The 21,554-nt window shown below is 37.2% G+C and overlaps 1 protein-coding gene across 1 annotated transcript in view; it reads left to right on the forward strand.

Annotated features, from left to right (window-relative positions):
• The first annotated feature begins 584 nt into the window (after positions 1-584).
• LOC124159752 overlaps positions 585-21,554 on the forward strand; it is a 140,269-nt gene continuing 119,299 nt past the window's right edge. The window contains exons 1-4 of the mRNA XM_046535663.1: positions 585-634; positions 720-911; positions 11,729-11,753; positions 14,441-14,504. Coding sequence (XP_046391619.1) covers positions 585-634; positions 720-911; positions 11,729-11,753; positions 14,441-14,504 — 331 coding nt within the window. The remainder of the gene's footprint in view (positions 635-719; positions 912-11,728; positions 11,754-14,440; positions 14,505-21,554) is intronic.

The raw sequence follows: 21,554 nt of genomic DNA on the forward strand, positions 1-21,554 counted from the left end.
GCGTTAAACATTTAGTTTCAGCGTCGCTTCGACTGTTTTTGCCTTGAGTACTATCATTTCTTAGCGTTAGAGTCACACCTGATCGTGTAATAAGTTCATACAAAGAGACTGGTGAAATATTAGTATTGTTTCGTGTGTTTAAGTGGGAGTTTGACCAATTTACTTCCTTTTATTGATGCACGGTGTCTTGCGTCTCGTGAAGACGGCAATATTGTCTCAACACTTGCCCAACGTTCTGCCACGGAATCGTCTTCAACGATTCTTTTCGACGCACGAGTTCAGCTGTCGTCCTCTCCACGTGCCAGGTACCCTTGCCAGGAGTGTTTGCCGGCCGGTGTTGGAAGGGGGTGTGGCCAGTTGAAGAGTGGACGGGGGGCGACGCAGGAAGGGAGGGCAAGTGAAGTGAACACAAAAGGACACACAAGACCAGTCCCTACTCGTCTGCCTGCACTAGTTATTCCAGCAGCAAGCGACTATACCGTACGAAAAACGGAAAGAATTTTTGCATCGGTATTACGCTTAGTGGAAATAGTAGCGGAATAGTCTGCACTGATATCGTTTGCCATGCCTGTTGACTGATGACGATGCATTCCACCACGGTTCTTTTCCACTTCGATGCATTGGAGTTCAAGAGGTAATGCTGTTGCTGATGATCGTCGCCTCGCGTGTGTTTTGAGCGCCTTTTTTTGGAAACTCTCAAAAAGGTGTTGCCCAATTAGTCCGAGAGCAAGAGCTTCCTTCAAAACCACGGTCTCGTGGAGAACTGGGGAGACAGTGTGGTGGTTTGAGGTTGACGTTCTTCTGCCCTGTCGTCGGCCGCCGGTTTCCTCGCCGAAGGTGGGAAAGGAAACATTGGACAACGGAGGACCTATTCGCCGCTTCGGAAGGCTGTCTTCGGTGGAGGACCGGAGGTGAGTCGAAACACACTATTCATTTCACGCAATTCCTCCTCGCTTATTGTCCCTGGTATTTACCTTTCCGCTCGGACGCTCAGCGTATGCGATGTTTTCCGGCGTGGGCCAGTTTAATAGCTCCCCAGTTCCGTTTTATCACACGCTTTCGGAAGTTTCCTTTGTTGTCGCAGCAAATTATTGGGCTTTCCTAGTAAATAACCGTTATATCCTCACTCATTTGAGTTTTAATGCCAGTTCTTTTTGTTAAAAATCGGAAGGCTTCAGTGTTATATTTTAAGGGGTATTTGCTCCATGTACCTATGTTACCAGTACGAAATGAAGGTTTATATTAACTCATTTCAATGACATGAAGAAAACTTCGTATTGTCCGCAGTCTTATACTATATTATTGACCAAGGTTTCGGCTGATAGCGTAATTATCAAGCAACTTTATCTCTACCTTAATAAAGGCGGCTAATGCTGAAACTTTACAGAGTAACAAATGTATGAGGTATATGCTAACGTTTTTTGATTTCAATGCAAAGGAATTTGTTAAATTCAACCTTAACGGTTATCGCTATTCATTTATGTTTAGGATTTGTATTTTAGCTCATGAGTTGTACATCATCGGATGTGGTTGTATGTTAATTTTCGCCTTCCACCGGGTCAATTGTGTAAATGTCAAAGACTTTACTGCTTTTGATGTGACAACATGGTCGTAAAAATTCACGATTGACCATATGAGTTATGTATCCCCTCAGTGATGATTGAGTCTTTTGTAGTTAATAAAATTTGTATGCTTTGTTCAGTGGTGTTAATTTACTCCTTACAACTTGTATTTGCAGCGTATGCTTATAATGCCCAATAAGATTAAGATTTGCCGAGGCCAACGCGGTTTATGACTAGTGCCTCTCCTTCAGAAACGATCCCTAAAATCCGTGCATGACAATGGAGAACCGCTATTGATATTCCACCCTTTAGTTTATTTTACGAAGTGATTGACTTCATATTTTAGTAAATTAATTGTCCGCTCATCAGGTATGCCGGCATAGGGTGTTTCAGCATATATCGACAACACTTCAGGGGGTGGTAGGGCGTACAGTTATAAGCATTTTTTGTCCATAAACATTGGGTCGCAATTCCTTAGTTACTGTGTTATAGCAACGCAAACATTGTTTGGATGCATTTCTCAGCTACCATTAAAACGGGGTTTCTTGGGCTTTTTCGGCAGCATTTTCGACATTTTATTTGAGATAATGGATTTTATAGGACATTAAATATTTAAGGTTGGACGAAAATGTGCGATTATAATGGTATGAAACAATTAATATCAAAGTGGGTGATATTGCGCTATCGTGTTGTTGATCCGTTAAATATTGACAAGCTTTTCGGAAAAAATTCTTAGGTTTTCATCTTTACGAATGGATTTATCTCCTCATATTTTGGCAGCTTATTCTACATTTGTCTTAAGAGATAAAGTGGTGGAGACATCCACCTAACGTCAACCCTGAAGTCAGTAGCAGGGTAAGCTGCCGAAACCTGCAGGAGATAACCCATTTGACCCGGATGGAACTTTGAGAAATTTATCTCGCTAACAAACATCTGAAAAGGCTCAGACAAGTAATCTCTCACAAGTTCTACCTCTCAACGAAATACGTATGAGTGTGAGTGACATCTATCTCTTCATATTTGATGTCTTTGAATCATTTTACTTGCAACTTTTCATTCGGAGTAAAATTGCCTTTCTCGATGGAAACCCGCTCATCGGTTATTATTTGGAGTAGGGAAATTGTGGACTTCATTTATAGTCTAAAATAGCTCATCTACTTATTTAGGTGCCATTAGTATTTTTTCGATACTTTCTATCATTCTAAGTTGGAGAGAGTACTAATGGAGAAAAATCAGCGCATGAAACGTATTCGAAAAAGTAGAAAGACGCATTCATTGGGGTGAATTCAAATTGTTGTGGTATGGAGATCAACGTTTCAGCTTTACATCCATTAACCCCTAATTAGGATCGAGATGCCAGATGGTATATAATGAGAAGTTATAACACAATTTTTTTTTTTTCAAAAGATTATTCGCTATTTTAATGGTCAATTCCGATGAATCTTTATGTAAAGGCGTCGCACTATGGCAGCTAAGTATTTATACAATTTTTTTTTCGTGTGATATTTATTTATTCTGTTTGTCATTCAGTCTGCCTCAATCCATTCTACCCATTTTAATTTTTCACCTTGGTGTGACTTTTGGCTGGTTGATTTCAGTGAATGATATCTTACAAGTTTTTGCCCGCCTACCCCCATTCAGATTTTTTCATGGAATTTTTTGTTTAGTTTCTATGTAAAATGACGCTGGCATTTTTCCCACTCATCATTTTCTCTGTTTTTTTTTATCAAGGCCTTTTGATATTTGGGTCTGTGATATATTCCAATTTTGGTGACAAAGTAACAGTTTTTGAAATGATGAGTCTTTTTTCAGGTACTGTGTGTTTAACGTTGAATATCAAAATTTAAAGAAATAATGCATGCGTGAGGAGTGGACCGTGGATCATACGTTTGCCTTCTGTCGTGGGTTTCTATATCTTCTTTTTTTCTCAGTACCTGCTGATCATGTTTATTCTGCTTCAACAATAATCCTACCATATTAACAAGATAGAGAAAAAAATATTTCTTCCTTTGCATTCAAGATTCCTCCTCCGTTCTCAATTCCTGTGGGCGTGCTATTAACGTCAGCTTTACTATGCTGTCTACCACTTTTACTCTTCCTGTTTCCTCGTATCCTAAATGTCTGCGTAAACAAAAGGCTAAACTGGGTGTCAATATTATATTTATGATAATTATTCCTCTTTGAACCCATCTAATCGTTGATTATTCCATTTACCAGATCAGTGACTTGTCATCTATGCCAAAATATTTTTGTCCTCTTTTCTAACCAGCTTATATCGACGAAAAAAACATCCTATACCCTATCACTGAATGGGATCTCTTAGGATTTTTCTTTTTCATCTGATACATGTGCTCGCCATACAGTTTGGTCTCGGTAAACTTTGCCCAGACCTAGCGTTACTATTTTTTCCGTTTTTTTTCTTCATTTTTTCTGCTGCATAATACCCTCGCGATGTAACACCTTCACCCACTTAAGTATTCAATGAGTGACGATAATAGTTAGAGAAGTTTTCCTAAATCAATGTAAGTTATTATTATAGTATTAAACCGGTTATGGCAGGTTTAAGTGGAGCAATTTGCAGATTACCCTGGCCTGCCTCCTCTCCAAACTTGGACTTTCCACTTCAAATAACAATATTACTAACTCCCTTTTATTTTACCTGTAAATCCTATTCTCTTCTTTCCTCTATCTCGATCCCCTAACATTCTTCCTTCTCACAATGTTTAAGAAATCTCCTTTCCGTAAATATTTGCTGCATCCAAACCTTATGTCTCCTCCGTATCTCATTTAGAAGCTTCCTGTGCTTCCGTTTCACTTTATCAATCCTTTTCACTCCCACATCGCAAAAGTCACAAGATTTTTCTCGTCCTACAGCGTAGGTGTCCATTTTTCCGCACTGTAAATTGCTAAAGTCCAGGTAAGAGTCACAAGCTTTTATCTGAAGTCTTACATAAAATCTTCTGATCAGCTCTTTCCTTTCAATGAAATAGTTGACTTGTTCCATCTGCTAAAGCTTGTGACTTTTTACCTTTATCATATGAGTCTCGCTTTCCTTGCAATGAGTGTAGTCTATTTTGTTACCAGTTACTCATGAGCTACCCCGATAATCACCTCATTAAGCATGTAGTAGTAGGTTGTAGAACACTTGTCGTTTATATCTATGAGGACACGAAAACCATTTGGAGCGCGTTGTTAGAAAATTGATTGCCTGATAGACAGTGACTGGTAACCGTTGAGTTCCACCTATCATTTATTCTAGTCTTTTGACGTTTACGAAGGAAAGAATCCTTCACACATCTGTTCGGAAAAATATCTCTCTAATATTTTATCATTTCTATCAGACCTGGAAATATAGCGTGCTTATAAAATGATGTACATCGTGTCGCTCTGAAATAAATGTGTTCGCAATTTCACAAGCAATCTACGTATAGTAAGTTGTGTCACTAATGCCTCCCGATTGTTCCTCCCTTAAGCTGTGCTACTGCATTGGAATAAGGCGTGTTACAGTCTTCTTTGTCTCTGATGCCCATATTCCTGAAACCGCTTCTGAAATATTCTTAATACTCCCTTCGGAAGTTTAATTTTTTATTAAGCGATTATAAAATGTCTGCGTATAGGTAGGGAATAATTTATTATTCTGAAAGTCATTTCGGAAAACAGGTAAATTAAAAACTTAAGTGTGTGGTAAGGTATTTGTAAAGTCTTTTGAAACAGCAAATTCTACAGCTTGTTCACAATATTGCATATATTTACGAATGGCTGGAAATTTTATATCGATGATTGGAAACTTGAAGTCTCAAGTTGAATGTGGTATTTCCGATGGAAATTGATCCTTTATTGGTAAATCTAGGTACGTCTGTGCGGGTTATGTGTTATTCAATGGGCTGATAGTGAGTGAGATATTGTTAACTTAACTTGGCATCTTCTAGACGGATCAAGTTAAGTCTATGATTTGGTATGTCAGTATCATGATGTACACTGGGCATTAAGTTGGACTGGATCGAATACTTGTTCATGTTCGTAATTATCTAAACCCTTCTTTTCGGGGAAGTGAATGTTGGTGCTATTTCCTACGTATTTTTCAATCGTCATCACTTTTAACCGCTGCAAAAGTTGATCAAACGGAAGTTATTCCGACATCTTGAGAAGAGTATTTAACTTTATTATTTTCAAACATTAAAGTCTGATTTATTTGCAGTTCGATCACCATTTCATTTCTCTTAGTGAGATTACAACGAGTTTATACATCCTTATGAAACTGTAAATCTACCGTAAAAATGTTTATTGGATTTAATAGGGAAAATTGTTTTTGTATTCTCACTGATTTTTTCCACAGCTTCCATGATATGTCTTTTTTAGTGTTTTAGTAGCTGATTTTATCCAAGTAGAGGCTCAGGGATCTTTTTTGCCATTTTATTGCGTCCAAGTCGAAGACGGCTATCCCTTTAGACGCTCAATTGATAAAACTTTTGAAAAAGTTGTCATTTCAATGATTACCTTGTCTAAAGAATTCATTTCACCTAATTTGGTGTATAAACTGTGCATGATTTATTTTCATTCTCTTTTCATGGTAAAATCTCTGGGTACGAGCTGTGTAGGATGCTTATGATTTTATGGGGCAGTAAACACAGAGAGGCATAGCGTGCCATAATGCGAGTGAGAGGAATTTTATAGCTATCCTTTTGTCGCAATGACTCTATGATGTCTCTATCTTTGAGTCTATGTTGTTTTGGGTTTAAACTCAATTTTAGCCCAACATAAACCGCAAGGCCGCATGTGATTGACTCGGAAATCAACCAAACGGTAATTCATTCCGTATGTAAGATAATACCTCAATCACAGCAAATGGACGTAGCTTGTCGATTTGGAAAATATGGACAAGTATGATGGTAGCGTATTTTGTAGCTCAATGGCGATGGTATCCGTATGAAATTGTTTTGGCTGAAAATAATGTTCATCATTTATTCATTCTACGGAAATATGCTTGGGAACACTATTTAAATACATATGTTAGATACATATCTGAGCACTCGTCATTGTTTCCATATTACCCCACATATGCTCTTCTTGTCCCGGTTCTACATAGAATGAAATAGATAATTTGTGAAACGAGCACGTTGAGAAAGCAGTTTTACTCAGTTAAGGGCTTTAAGGGCTAATAAATACTAAGACTGACAAACCTATCACAACGTGCACCCAAAATTTCCGGAATTCTCTTAGATGTTTCAGGCTGTTATCACAATAATCCTATGCCATAGTGTGGCATTGCCAGACGCCTCTTGAGGCGGTCTACGAGGTATTAGAATGGTAATATGCCTGATCGATCACCAGCATTTCGAAAGTCGATCGATTTTCACGAAACTTTGTGCATGATGCAATGAATAAAAAAATCCAATCAGGAATCGCAATTTTCATATTCCACTATCAAAAATTGTGCGATGTATTTGCCTTTTAAGATTCATAAATTAGAAAAAAAACTTTAGTACATGATAATGTTTGCAAATATTGTTATACTTAAGATAAACAAAATATTTTATGATTATGGCTCATTCATAGAAAGATGGAATATTATTCTACTTAATCTTCTATTGATTGGTTAAACCTTCATTGTCACTCATTATAACTTTTCAACTTAAGCATATCAAAACATATCTTCAATCAATAAAAAAATGAGATTTATTGCTGCATCATCATCCTCTATTTAAAAATTCTATCTTTTTACCATTATGGCAAAGCGGTGCAGTATTAATGGAAATATTTTTGCTTGATTGGCACTTGGCCTGTGGGCATGGAATCAAATACTATCTATTCATTTTGAAGACTTCGTCAAGACAAGTTTTTTCATGCTTTAAACTTGTAATTAACTTGACAAGTTATCAGTATAATTTAACAGCCTTAAAATAACGTTTATGCTTAATTTTCATCGTAAAAAGTCAACGAAACCGTCAGATTGAGATAATGAAACGACATCCATTTTTGATGCGGATATTGATACCGCCCTTCACGAGAGGAACTCGGCGGGACATTCTTGCGGCGTAAATAGATATCTATATAAAGTGTGGGAAGTGACGTATGTGGAAACTCTTGGCGGGATTTCTTTTGCGGGGGATGGCTATTGCGGCAGTAGTGTGGTCCTCCCCCAAAATCGCCGTCATGGCAAAGCAGTACATTAATAGTTGAAATATTTTTGCTCAGTCCCTAGAGTGCGGGAACGTTTTTATGCAGGCTGACTGCGGCATATACTCAAAGAAATTTATTGCTACCTGGATACCTTGCACTAGGGTACTTTCCCTGACCATATGGAACACTAAAGGGCTTAAATTTACTTCCTGCAGCCCAAGGGTTAGTTAATAGGAACTTGTAAATTCCATTGGACATGCGATGTAATATTTACTTTTCATCATGAATACAAGGTTTTTTTCTATATATATTATTTCGAAAACTAGGTAACAAGTTATTAATTGCTCAGGTGAATTCACAATTTTTAATCAAAAATTTGCAGTACAAAAAATATTTTTTAAACATTTAATAGCCATAAAATAACTTGATAACACGTTGCTTACCGGAGTATTTAAATGCAAAACAACAACGTGCTTGGGCAGAGGTGTTGAGATTGAAAATATGCGTTAATTTGGGTGAACCGTCTTTGGTTTAAACATGGTTAAAAATTCAATGTTTAAAATAAAGCATTACTTAATCAAACGTTACGATAAGTCCATTCATAATAAGTAACGAAGAACAACTGACAACATATTATCAAACACCTATAGTATGCTTCAAAACTGTTTAAGTTGACCAGGGGCGTAGCTAGGAATTACTGCTAGGGGGGTTTAGGTGCAACTAATACCGGAGTACGTGGGGGTCCGGTATACCCACCAGGGTAAGCGGTAGGAGCGAGATTAATAAATTGCGGAATTTTTAGATAGGTGGTTCAAAATGGTGAGTTTTGCTGCTTTCTGAGGAATATTTTATTAATTCTTACACTATTCTATTAGTAATATAAATCAAATGAAGTAAAATGGATTAAACTTAAAAATTACTATGATCTCTGGGGGGGGGGGGGGGGTTTATCCCTCAAAACCTCCCCTCGCTGCGCCACTGAAGTTGACACACCTGAATGACGAAATTCTTCGTCATCCACCCGGAACGCTACGGAAAAAATGACGAGAATTCCTACCATGCGTACGCAACGTGAATAACTTTTATGGTTAATTTTCACCGTCAAATGCCAATGAAACCTTCAAATCGAGGGAAAGAAAATGACATCCATTTTTGATTCAGATATTGGTACCGCCCACGAGGAGAACTCGGCACATCCTCGCGTCGTAAATAGATCTATATAAGTGTGGGATGTGACGTGTGTGGAAACTTTTGTGGGGGGGGGGGGCGGTGGTTGCGACAGTGGAGTGCCCCTCCCCAATGCCGCCGGACGTGGCCAACCATAACCTCGCCCTTGTGCCACAAGCATGCGGCCACTCGCTCTTCAACTTGACCCGGAGAGGAAAATCTAGGTTGGCAATCCATGGATCTCTCTCTGTAGATTGCGATAAGCTATGAAGTTTCATTTTTTTTATTTTTCTCTGGCGCAGAGGGTTTCATGGGCTTTGAAGATTCTTTCGTTTTCAGGTAGTCGGTACGAGTTCTGAATTTTCTATCATTCTTTTTTTCTGATGAAATGTAGCTTTGCTTTTTCACGGGATAAAAACAATTTGTTATCACAATTTCATTGTATGTTTTCCGATAAGTTTTGTTGAAAAATGCGAACCAATATATTACCTACCCTGGAATTCTCTCCAATCTGAAGTCAATTTTAATAGTTTTCAAGGTAATATACGCTCTTAATTTTTCTTGATCTTGCGTGGTATAAATGAGAGATGTAGAATATGAACAAAAATCTTATCTTTAATCATTAATTTAACTTTCGTGAGTGATTTAATAGTAATTTTTAAAAATTGACCTCTTTAATAGGTAATATCTTATTACTCTCATTTATGTCCCGCTTCAAGTCAGTGATATATAAAAGAAAATGAAATCCTACGAGAGATAACCTGAATGATACACTTTCATTACTTCTTGAGTAGTTGCATAGAGCATTGCTGTATCTGAAAATTTTATCCAATTACCTTGTCCTAGATAAAAAAATCTAGAAATGGGCCTTCATATCCGATTAATAAATCTGGTATCTGCCACTACTGCAAAAAGTACAATTCTTACATTATAGTTTAAAATGGATTTTTTAAAAGTAAAATTTCATATGGGGTGATAAATGTCTAGATGGGTGGAAGAAGGAAGAACTCCTCATGTTTGACACTAGAATTTATGTTCTGCATTTCCTTTACATTTACCATTTACACCATGGGTACTTCACGCTACGGTGAGTTTCATTTCATAGCTTATCTTGATATTAATTCCACAAATTTCCAATTTTATCGTAATCGCCAGAAGGCTAACACCAAAACAGGGCTATTCAATGGAGGACTAAATTCAATACTTTTCAAGCATAAAATATTTAGGTCAGGTTTTTGACGGACTGTTTTCCTCACAATCATAGGTATGGCTGGAATTTTTCGAATTGCTGGACAGTAAAAAGAGATTCCCACCATTGTTTTTCGTTGAATTTTCCGCTATTCATTAGATTAATTTTATTCCGCACCCATTGCGTTTTTCCTCGTTTTTTTTTATATATATTATATTTTTATATTTATATTTTACATTATTAGGGCGGATCTCGGTATGATCTTTCACGTTCTATATTTCTTCTCGAAGGAAAGGAAATTAATCGCGGTCACCCTTTTCACTTCTCTTGCCTTTGAATCATGAAATTGATATTGGGACCCGTTTAAATTTAACTCAAACGGAGCGTGACAGGATATTGACATCCTCTTAGCCTAATTTCTACTGACGGTCGTCGTGAAGTTCACATCTTTTGAATGGATAGGTATCGTGAAAATGCTCCAGCATTTCATTTGAAATCCCATGGTTAGGCACAACTTTGTCCCCGAATACAGGGGAAAAAATCGTCGTCTGTAGTTCCGTGAGGTATTTAAAATAGGAAGTTTGATCTCACTCACAAACAGAATTTTTGATTTAAATTCGTGGAATTAAGGCTCATTAAATTGAGTGAATAGCGAGTGTTAATTTTCCTCTTTAAAATGTTCAAATCAGTGTCAATTGTAAACAGTAACAGAAAACACTAAGGGAGCAAGTAATTCATTAATTATTAACTATATTTGGCTCTTAGAGTGTCACTGTAATCCACTTATCATCAATTACTGGATAGTAAATTCGACTAGAACCAGGAGAAGAGTTGGATGCAGTTCACGCTTAATAGCATATTTAAAAAGAACGAATTACAGGCTGGTCTAATTAACTCTCTACATGGATTATATAGCATTTTGACCAGTTTAATATAGTTAATGAGATTTAATTCAATAAAAGTGAATGTGACCTCAGTGGAGGCTGTAATTAGGTCTTGCGTACCTCGAATTGGATCAAATTAATTCTTGTGCCCTCTGTGGAGTTCGTTCTATTTAAACAGTGCGTGGGAGGTATTTTCTTAACCTTGTAAAAAGATATTTTTTCTATCATCCCCATGCTCTGTAATATTATCGGAAGCTTTTGGGATTTGATTGGGGTAATTGTTGGGATGTCGAGTCGTCGGAGGCCAGTGACCTCTCCTGTTGCTATGTAATTAGGTGTCTGGCGGGGGCGTGAAAGCATCATTGCGCAATTCCCACGCTTGACCTCTTTTGCAACTACTGCTAAGTTTTCGGATTCAAAATTATCCGATAATAAGGATCAATATCAGTCACGGTTTTTTTTAGCCTTGATTTTTTTAGTTATAGCTTTTTAGCCTTGATTTTTTGTTTCATTTTTTTGCTTTTAATTTTTTTAGTTTTCAATTTTTTTAGTTTTCAATTTTTCTTAGTTCAGATTTTTTCGGTGGCAGAGGGGTACTTTTTCTCGCCCCCCAAACATGAGGTCTTGGGTTCTAGTCCCGCTCGGGTAGGTTGCCCCTACCCTGGGAATGGTTTTCTGCTACAGTGGTTTTTATGTCCGAGCGCTTATAAATACGTATTGGGCCAAAATAATTTTTCGACCCAGATTCTTATTGAATACATTGCAAAAACATATTGTGAACATTTATCTTGTATTTGCGTTTGCAGTTATGGGATCATGCAGGAAAAAAATGTAAGACCGGACGGGAAGGGCAAAGAAAACCAACGAAAGGTCGTTTGATACATTGAAAAGAAGCATGAAGGTCACGCAATTTAAAAATTAAATCGTGGCTTTGAGTGGTGTCTAGCGTGCATAAAATTGTAGACATATCGCACGAATGTCTACAGACGGTAGGATTTCTGCGAACGAAAAAAAAGTGAATGAGCCCAATTGTTTAGCTCCAAATGGTAAACACAGTTCATATTATGCAAAAAAAATTGGTGGAATTAGTCACGCCAAAAGACCTACCCGTATATTTGGTTGCTATTCATTGGCAATGGGTGGCACCCATGGCTTTTGATATGTATTATTTTAAAAAAGCATTCTACTGGTTAACGTAGGTTTACATGGAGCATAGTGCAAATCAACCCACATGCAGGGATGGCAATAGAAACTAAACGAAAGTCAAAACCAGTATAATTTCAATAGTTTTGTTCGCGGGAGTGAAATGTAGAAACGAAACGAAATGGATTTAAACCCGGGGAGCTAAACTCAGGGTCGAAACGAAAGGCAGATAATGTTTCGCACCGGAGGGACCACGTGCTTCACCTTCGAACGGTTTAGTTTCAACCCACATTCCGAGTACGAATTATGGTTGAATGAAGCAGAGGTTCGGCCTACCGCCATTAGATTCATGAGGCACTCATATTTTTTACCACTGACAGGAGAACGGTGAACGCACACTGGCCATTCGATTTTTAAGCTCAATGTTTAAACCTCTCTACAAGTATGTCAAATGTAATGGATAGAAACTATTCATCCTATCTCCCTCCACTCAACTTTTGGGATACAAAATTAAGTATGAGTTGCGGAGCATCGATTAATTTAGTTTCATTCACGAGGGTAAAGTTTCTTCCCGGTTCGGAACTAAACTCCTTAGTGATTTTAGTTTCGTGCATGAACGAAAGTAAAGCTAGGCCTCGTATTTTCATTTCCCTCCGTGTCGAAAAGAAACATTTTCGTTTCCTTTTACTTGGCATCCCTGCCCTCATGTCCTCCCTCCCCGAATTAAAAATCATTCTTTGATTCCCTTATTAATATAATTCCATTAGTTTAAGGCCTAATCAACTTATATATTTATAAAATTTTTACTGTTTTCCTCTCTCAATCATAAAGGGAATGGTCTTCTCAGTGACGTGGTTTTTAGTATCTCCTTCCACTCTCTCCAGCGAGGACCTTCTCCATATCTCCTAATAATGTTTCCTCTTCTCGCCCACCATGTCCAGCACTACGTCGCTCCTCTTCCTCTCCACTTCACCTCCTTCATTCTTCTTCTCACATACGTCTCGACTGCCTCCAGTCTTCTCCTCGTCCTTATACCGCAACGTCCAAGTTTCCGCACCAAAAGGCACCACTTTCTCATGCTCGTAATTAGCCTCTGCAGATTAGCTCTTTCATTTTAGAGGCCTTTTCTGCTTACGCGATATGAAGGATATTCCGAGACAAATAATTGCTTTGTTTAAACCAGTAAACAATACTGTGAACTAACTCCAGGTCTCGGCTGCTTCGTCAGCGCTATCGTGCATAGATATTTTTATGAAACTCTGTCCGGTTTTTATTTTATGCTTGGATTAAAGCAAAATTATCATTTAGCACGAAAAATTTGAAATTTACTGGAGAAAATTGTAATTACGGTTAGGTACCTTGCAGTTAGGTAGTATTTCTTTCAAGCTAAGTTAGTTTATACTCCTGTGCTGTTTTCTTTGGTCCAAAAGTCTGACTGGACTTGTGAGAATGGGTAGTAGAATGCTGAATAAGCAGGAGCTGCCGCCGGCAATGCCTTGGGATCCAGAAGCACGAGTTTTTCACGGTTCCACTCATAGTTCAATCTACGTACACACTAGGCTCAGCAAACGCTTCGGGGCTCTTACATGCGTATGAATGAGAAGAATTTTCACCCAAAACTTTCAGTGCCGAGGGGAAAGTAAACGAAAACTTTTATGCAGGGGCTACCTAAATCTTTTCTAAAGTTATCTTTCGATTTTTTTCATATAGTGCTATTGTATCGTCATACCATTGAAGGCAAATTATGTTTCCATAAACCTTCGTGAAATTCCTAGCATTCCTAGCACTATTCTAAACATATTACCTCCGATTTTACCACATTCCGCAAACCCTAAATTAGCGTCTTCTACAAAAATAAAAAACTTTGATTTGTTAAGTTGCGACAGAATCTCGCTCTATTGTAGTAATATCTAGTACTTAACAGAATTAATAGTTCCCTCTGTGTGTTAAAAGTAAAAAAAAAGTATAAGGAGAAGAAATTCAGCTATATTGAGTCATCAAATCGGTTTCATGAAAACCTCAACGGAGCGCAAAGTGTTTGCTATACTGTCTGTATATATTTAGTCTTAAGGCCGCTATGCTCGGTGAATGATCATGCGAATGATCACGCTGAATGATCATGTGATCATTCACAGGATCATGCGAGCAAAATAGAGCATCTTCTAATTTTCACTGAATGATCATGCGCATGACGGTTCATTCGCGATTTTTTCTGTTATATAGGTACGGCGAATGATTTAATTCATTCAGCATCATCATTCGCATGATCTTTCACTGTTTATAGCGATCTTTAAAGCAAACTCAATGGCTAAAATATTAAGTGCCGAGGTGATCTACTTGGTTTTTATTGCGTATTTTGAGTGTTTTCTACGCAGGAAGGTGAAAACAGCGGTCACTCTTCAAGGAAGCGGCTGCAAATGCCTAAGACGCACGAAGCCCGTGAGAATCGAGGTGTATGGGAGAGAGTTATTCAATGGGCTCTTTCTTGGTTCATGACGTTCGTCCGCAAAAAAAAACGATTTGTTGTTGCTAATTATCTACGAAACAAACGACATCGTATCTGCGAAACAAAGCGCACCGAAATCGTTTCTTTTTTTTCGGAAGCATTACTTCGGTTCATCCTTGCGTGCCTTGTCAAACTCCTCCAGGGAACTCACTTCTCACGCCATCTGACCTTATTCTCATTTCTTCCGTCATTTTTTACTCATATTTCCGTGTTCAGCCCTTTTATTCCTGACATAAGTTTATTTTTCTTTATGAGCACCCTCCTGCAACCACTCTACAATCAAACTAATCACTCACTTTTTTGATGAAATTCAGTTTTTTTTTAATTTTCATGGTAACATTCTATCATAGTAGTTTTCGATACGCAAGTTAAATGAGGCCTTAACCTTGTAGAATTCCATTTAAAGTTTGGAAAAATAAAAAAAAACTGCTTCCTACAACTCAATCTTTAATCTATAAGAGGTTTAGTTTTAGGACGATTAAATATGAAGTTGTAGAGAGCGAAGTGCAGTTTTCCTTCAAATTAAAGAAAGTTAACTTGATAGTTTTGAGAACCTCCCAGCATCTATCCATTCATGTGCTAAAATTCTCTCTTTTAATCTAGAACACCTCGTATTTAAGACATTTGACTCCATTGCAAGTTTATGTCATCGCCGTTCGAGTTTTAGTATTCGGAGAAAAACTATTGAGTAAATGCTATAGTTCCTATTTCCTTATGAGCACGTTTATTCGTCATACTTAACGTCAAGCCAATTCATCTTCAACGTCTTCTTTCTGATTCAAGTCACTTTTTTTGTTGTTTTTCGATTTATCAAGGCGATATTCTATTAAGGTACTCCGCTGATAAACGTCGATTAACACGAAGTATTCTGCCAATCACCCTGGCCTGTTTATTCCTTACTACTCGAAAATTACCTTTCTAATCCACAATAAGCCGCATTCCCTTTCTTTAGATTCATAAATTCCATTCTCTTCCCTCCCCTTCCTCGCGTATCCAACGTCCTCTCCACTAAAACGGTTTTCAGCATCACCTCTCCACTTTATACTCGCAGCATTCAGAACCTTTGTATCTTTCTCATCTTCCCAAGAAGTTCCCGTTCCTCACCCACCATGTCCGAGACTTCAACATTTTTTTCACCGTATATATCACAGGGAGCAGTAGTATCGGATAAGCATATATATATATATATATATATATATATATATATTTCTTAACCGGGAAACAAATTCAACTGGAAGAAATTACAGTGTGTATACCGTAAGTTGGCACACGGGCCCGTGAAGTACCTGTGCCGCGAGCAAAGGAGGGGAGGAAAGAACCGACAAAAAAAAAAACTGTACGGGACCGACACAGGTAGCTGGCGGGTCCGTTCGTCCGTCTCTTTCCTCTCCCCGACGAGGGCAACTAGCACCTCTAATAGAATTATTAACTTTTTTAATTTCTCATAATATCCCAATATAAATAGCATATTTGTAAAGTAGTAAAAAAGCAAAAAAGAATGGTATAAAACACGAAGTGCTCCGATCATAAACAACGAAATAGTCGAAAGTTATACAGTATAAAAAATAACTTTCGACCATTTCGTCTGGGGGAGGATTGACTTCGTCGGGGGGAGGAAAGGGACGGGCGAACGGACCCGCCAGCTACCTGTGTCGGTCCCATACAGTTTTTTTGTCGGTCCTTTCCTCCTCTTCTTTGCTCGCGGCTCAGGTACTTCGCGGGCCCGTGCGCCAACCTACGGTACATACTATAATTAACGTGAGAAAAATCCACTAATTCTAAATATCGTGGAAAAGAATTCTATTCAATCTGGAAATAAATTCCAACCTTATCAACTATTTCCATCGATGCTATTCATACATGTTTATCGGTAGGTAACCTTAATGGAATATTGCCTTGTAAAGTCAAAAAACAGCAAAACAGTGACTTGGATAAAAAAAAGACGATCATGATGAATTAGCTTGAAGCCTAATATGGCAAAGGAGTGGGCTCATAAAGGAAGAGAAACTATAGCAGTTTATGGAATTTCTTAGTCTATAGAGTCTAAGGTCTATAGAGTTTCTTTCTCCGATGATTAAACTCGAACGGCGATGACTGAAACTTATAAATGAGTCCAACGTCTTACATTGAAGTGTTCTTGAGTTAAAGAGATAATTTGAACGTTGGAAGGGGTGTATGCTGGGCCATTTCATCTCAAATCAGGCAGATAGTGCAAAATCATGTCAGGTGACCATCGCCGATTTCTCTGAAATTTATATATGTGAAAGCTGTATCCTTATGATGAATAATGATGCCTTTATCTCAGCTCAGAACTGAACCGTCATAAAGTTACCGTCCGTTGAACATTGCAATGTCAGGCCTCAGAGTAAAAAATGAAAAATCACATAAATGCTGATTACTAAGGAACTATGGCCTGTAATGCAGTGGTTATTGTTTCATTTTGAAGAGAATTCATTTATGCACATTATGGCATAACTTGAAAGTCATTTGAAGCAATAATAAACAAATAGGACTTGTTTAAACAATAAATATTTGTCATTATTTAACAATTTATTACTAAAAAAGGCCACCTTTTATTTTCTTTAAAATTTGTCAGGGGGTAGTTTAAATGTTCTGCTTTCAATTAAAAAAATAAAAAAAGTTAGTATTTTTATGCTTTTTGTTTTAAGGCATGTCAAAGTTAGGCATGTTTTCGACTCTTTTACACCAAGATTGCATACCTTCAAGGGGATAAAAAATGAAGTTTCATTCTACTTAGCATTCATAACAGTGAAAATTTCGTATCTGAATGATTGGTTACATCTATTGAGTGAAAGCAAGTTCAATCTTATTTACTTCCATGGCATCCAATGTGTGCAAACACCCACTGCTAGGCTGGTAGATTCACTTACACTTACGGTAACTTGCTTCAATCAGAAGGAAAACTGCTAAAATAAAATTAACCTGTCAAATTAAAAACAACTAAAAATTGAATTGCTTCAGAAATGAGAGTGATTAGCTTGATTTCAGAGAGGCTGTAGAGGCATACTCAAAAATAAAGGGAAGCTATTGCAGTTTCTCAATAGATATTCTTTCTCCAATGATCACAAATCGAACGGCGATGGCTGAAACTTATGAATCAGTCCAAAGTCTTACATTTTAGATGTTCTAGATTTAAAGAAGCAAATTTTAGCGTAGGAAGGGGTAGATGCTGGGAGATTCTCTAAAATATCAAAGTAACTTACTTTAACTACTAGGAAGGAAAACTTATGTAATGAAATATTACCTGTAAAATAAATAAACAACACAAAAAAAAGTGAATTGTATTAAAAAGGAGAGTTAATTTGGGAAAAGGTGGATGGAATGGGAGGTCTGAGATTTTACTCGATTGCCGTAGCTCGGGTGAAAAAGCTTTACGAAATTCATGCGATTTTTTCTGTTTGCCACAAAGATGAAGCAAATATCATATCTCGCCGAGAAGCGGGCCGATAATATGTTTCCTCTTCGCCCACCCCGTATCATTCGTCTCTAGAAAATATAAGGGCAGGAATTTCATTTGATCGCCCGCGACTGCTTCCTGTCCCCGTCCGCTTCGCTTCCGTCCTTTCTGAGCATGTAAGGAACAAAATTCCTCTGCGGTCCCTCCTGGGGATGGGATCTCCACAATTTCACGTTCACCAATCTTTTTTTGGAGTTGGTCAGCCAATGGAGAAAATTGGTTTTAGAATTCAAGTGAACGTAATATAGCACCGTGCGTCCAAAAAAATATTTATAGATTATAGAATTCAAGTGAACGTAATAAACCGCCGTGCGTCCAGAAAATATTAATTTTTCGGAACGCTGCAATGAGGAAAATTTTCCCGTCGTAATAAGAAGAGAAAGGTAAAAAACAAGTAATAAAACGCTATGGGATTAAGAAAAACGACTAAAAATCATTCATAGGCTCTCAATTTCTGGTCATGTTCAATATTTAACTTGCAGAAATTGAACCAAAAATGAAAATCATTTCACATATCCTGTTCACGAATCATGCTTAAAATTTCTAAGGTCACTATATTTCTAGATTTTCTGCTACACGAAACGTTTCTACCGTAAAAGTTCCGAAAAAAAATGTTTTTGGATCATAAAATTTTAAGGGGGCCTACAATTCTACCAGATATAATACGCGTTTCAAGATAAGTGCATTGGTACACAACATACATCTGAATCCGTTTGCAAATACATTAATAAATACATTTTTCGAGGAATCAAGCGAGATGGAGTGGAATTGATTCATAATGAAACACTTACTTGCAATTTTCCACAAAAATTGCAAGTAAGTGTTTCATTATAAATACATTTTTATAAAAAAATACCGATATTCAGTATTTTCGTATTTTTTGCTGAGAATGAATTTGTTCAAGACCTTAAAATTCACTTTTCTTTATTACAACATTGGATTTCCGGTAACTTCTGCAGAAGCTTAACCCTGAAATCTGGTGGGTGTACGATATACGTGTGCGATAGCATGGGACAAGAAATTGCATCTTATGGATACAACAAACGAAACAGCGGGGGTTAAAATTCATATCGAAATGAAGTTGGCCGTTGAAAATGAGGTATTAAAATGCAAATGTTTTATCACTACCTCTACGAATTAATGTATTGCTTTTAAATGCATTGTGTCAAATGCCTTCAAAAAATTGCAGAGCTTTTACCTTGTTTTTTCACATTTGATCCTCGATGGCCACGCAAAGTCAGATAAACTACCAATATATATCTATATGTTTATATTTAGGAATGACTAACCGCACACAGATTTTCAGTAAATCATTTTTTTTTCTATGTGAGTCTTTGAATAAAATACAATTAATATCATACATATGACGTATCATAGTTTCACAATTGAATACATTCGTTTGTTACCGGTTTGTCGAGCACATGCTCAGATGAAGGAAAACTTATTCCATATCAATGTTACTAATCAAAAACACCAGTGTTGAATAGAGAATAAACAGTGATTTTTACACTATAAACGTATTTACCGTGAAAATTATCACCATACAAACAATTTCAGCGAAATAAATCCCGTTTTTATATTCACTAAACAGTGAAAATTTCAATCCTCCATCCAATCCATCGCTTTCATAATTAATTTAAATAAGGAAATAAAAACCTCTGCACTATCATATATATTCCCTTACAGACTATAATTGGTTTCAGTGAAAGAGATCACTTGAGAGTCTCACGGAGCCCCAAACCCGTTGATGCATAGCCGATATGTGAACCGGGTATACACATGATCTTCCAGCAAAATTTCGTTAAAATCAGTTCAGTATTTTTTTTATTTTTTGAGTTACAGACAGACACCGATCAATTTTTTATTCAGTGATATACATGTCCTGGGACCAAAATGAATTCCTCCACGATTCAATAAAGATTGGAAGTTTCTTTCTTTTCACTAGAGATGTGAAATTAAACTGCAAGAATTTCATGGTGAGGGACAATTTTTTGAAACGTATGCTTTAATTTTTTAGCGATATATCAGTATCAAATCGATATCAAATGGGGTTATTGGTCTAAATTTTATTCGATCAATAGTTTCTAATACGCTGACTCAGCCCAAATTTTTCTATTCCTTTTAGTGTTCGGCCGATATATTGATTTATGGATCGCTTACTAGTTTCTGTTATATGCCTTTCCTCAGCAATTCTCACCCAATAATACGCGTTCTGTGGTGGTCCAAATTGAGCGCGTTGCTCCGTGACCACCCCAAATGCTTAAACTCCATAATCAGTAGGTTACAGTAGTTATAAAAAATATCCATGGTGTTTATCGGTTAAAAACCCAAAGTTGTCTAACAGATGCCATAGCGGAAAGCAGCTTCACGAGAAGGCTGGTTATTCTTAAGGGTATTTTCAGACAGGCGTATGCAATTCATGAATTTCATATTTTGAGTTTCAATTGGAGGAAAAATTAGTCCTACTGAATGTGGAAAATGGCCTATCTTCTATATTATTTATACTGAATAGATACCTTTTTCTCAACTTATACGGAACCAAACTCTACAAATGAGGTACCAAAATGCACTGAATTTATCAGAGAACATGCGACGGCATATCTTGGTTCCTAAATATTGCTATTGTTTCCTAAAATTAGTTTTTAAATAATAAAAAAAACAAAAAAACGGTAAATATTCCTGACGTTAACGGCGCACAAACTGATACATTTGTTCATTTGCAACAATATCTCGCATTTTTTAAATGGCTGTTATTAAAATGCGGCTGATTCCACATTCAAGTCTCCTGTTGATACGTAATTATGAGTCATCATGTGCGTTTAACAGAGGATAGTGTAATTACTTCCAATGTTGTGTTTAAAGAGGTCCTCTGACCTCAATTTGTACATGAGCGTTCCAATTAAATTTGTTCATAAGACCCTGCCTTTTTTCTACATTTTAAAATTAGAAACGCGCCTATCCCTCCGTGGACCTGCATTGAAAATATCGGGGGAACCCCGCTCGTATATAGCCTTATTTCAATTATTGTATCACCCTAGCTTGGAGAAATATTGCTTGATGCTGCAGTTCCAAGCACTTACCTCATAATTACCCTTATTCTACAAAATTTATTTCTCAATTACAGTGAATTGATATCCCTACCTAATATTTTTTAAATTATTTTGCGTAAATAAAATATAGAGCATTAATTTGTGTGCTGATGATCATTTTTATTTGGATTGGTTAGACAAACCAACAATATCTCGAATGTTGTCACGTATGTAGTAAGAGATACAGTCTCATCGAGGTCATAAAAATATTTGTCGTTTAAGAAGGCCACGACGAGGATGATTGGGATTGCAACGGCCACACGAAACTGAAAAAAATACATCGATGGAAAAATACAGGTGGGAGGGAAGGGAATGAAATGGAAGTGCACACGCCATGTGGAATCACTCCCATGCAATGCATGATGGGACCACGAAGACGACGACTCTGCGGGGACTTGGTAGATATAAATCCCCTC

The sequence above is a fragment of the Ischnura elegans genome, chromosome 5 (assembly GCF_921293095.1).
Source record: "Ischnura elegans chromosome 5, ioIscEleg1.1, whole genome shotgun sequence".
Taxonomy (NCBI): domain Eukaryota; kingdom Metazoa; phylum Arthropoda; class Insecta; order Odonata; family Coenagrionidae; genus Ischnura; species Ischnura elegans.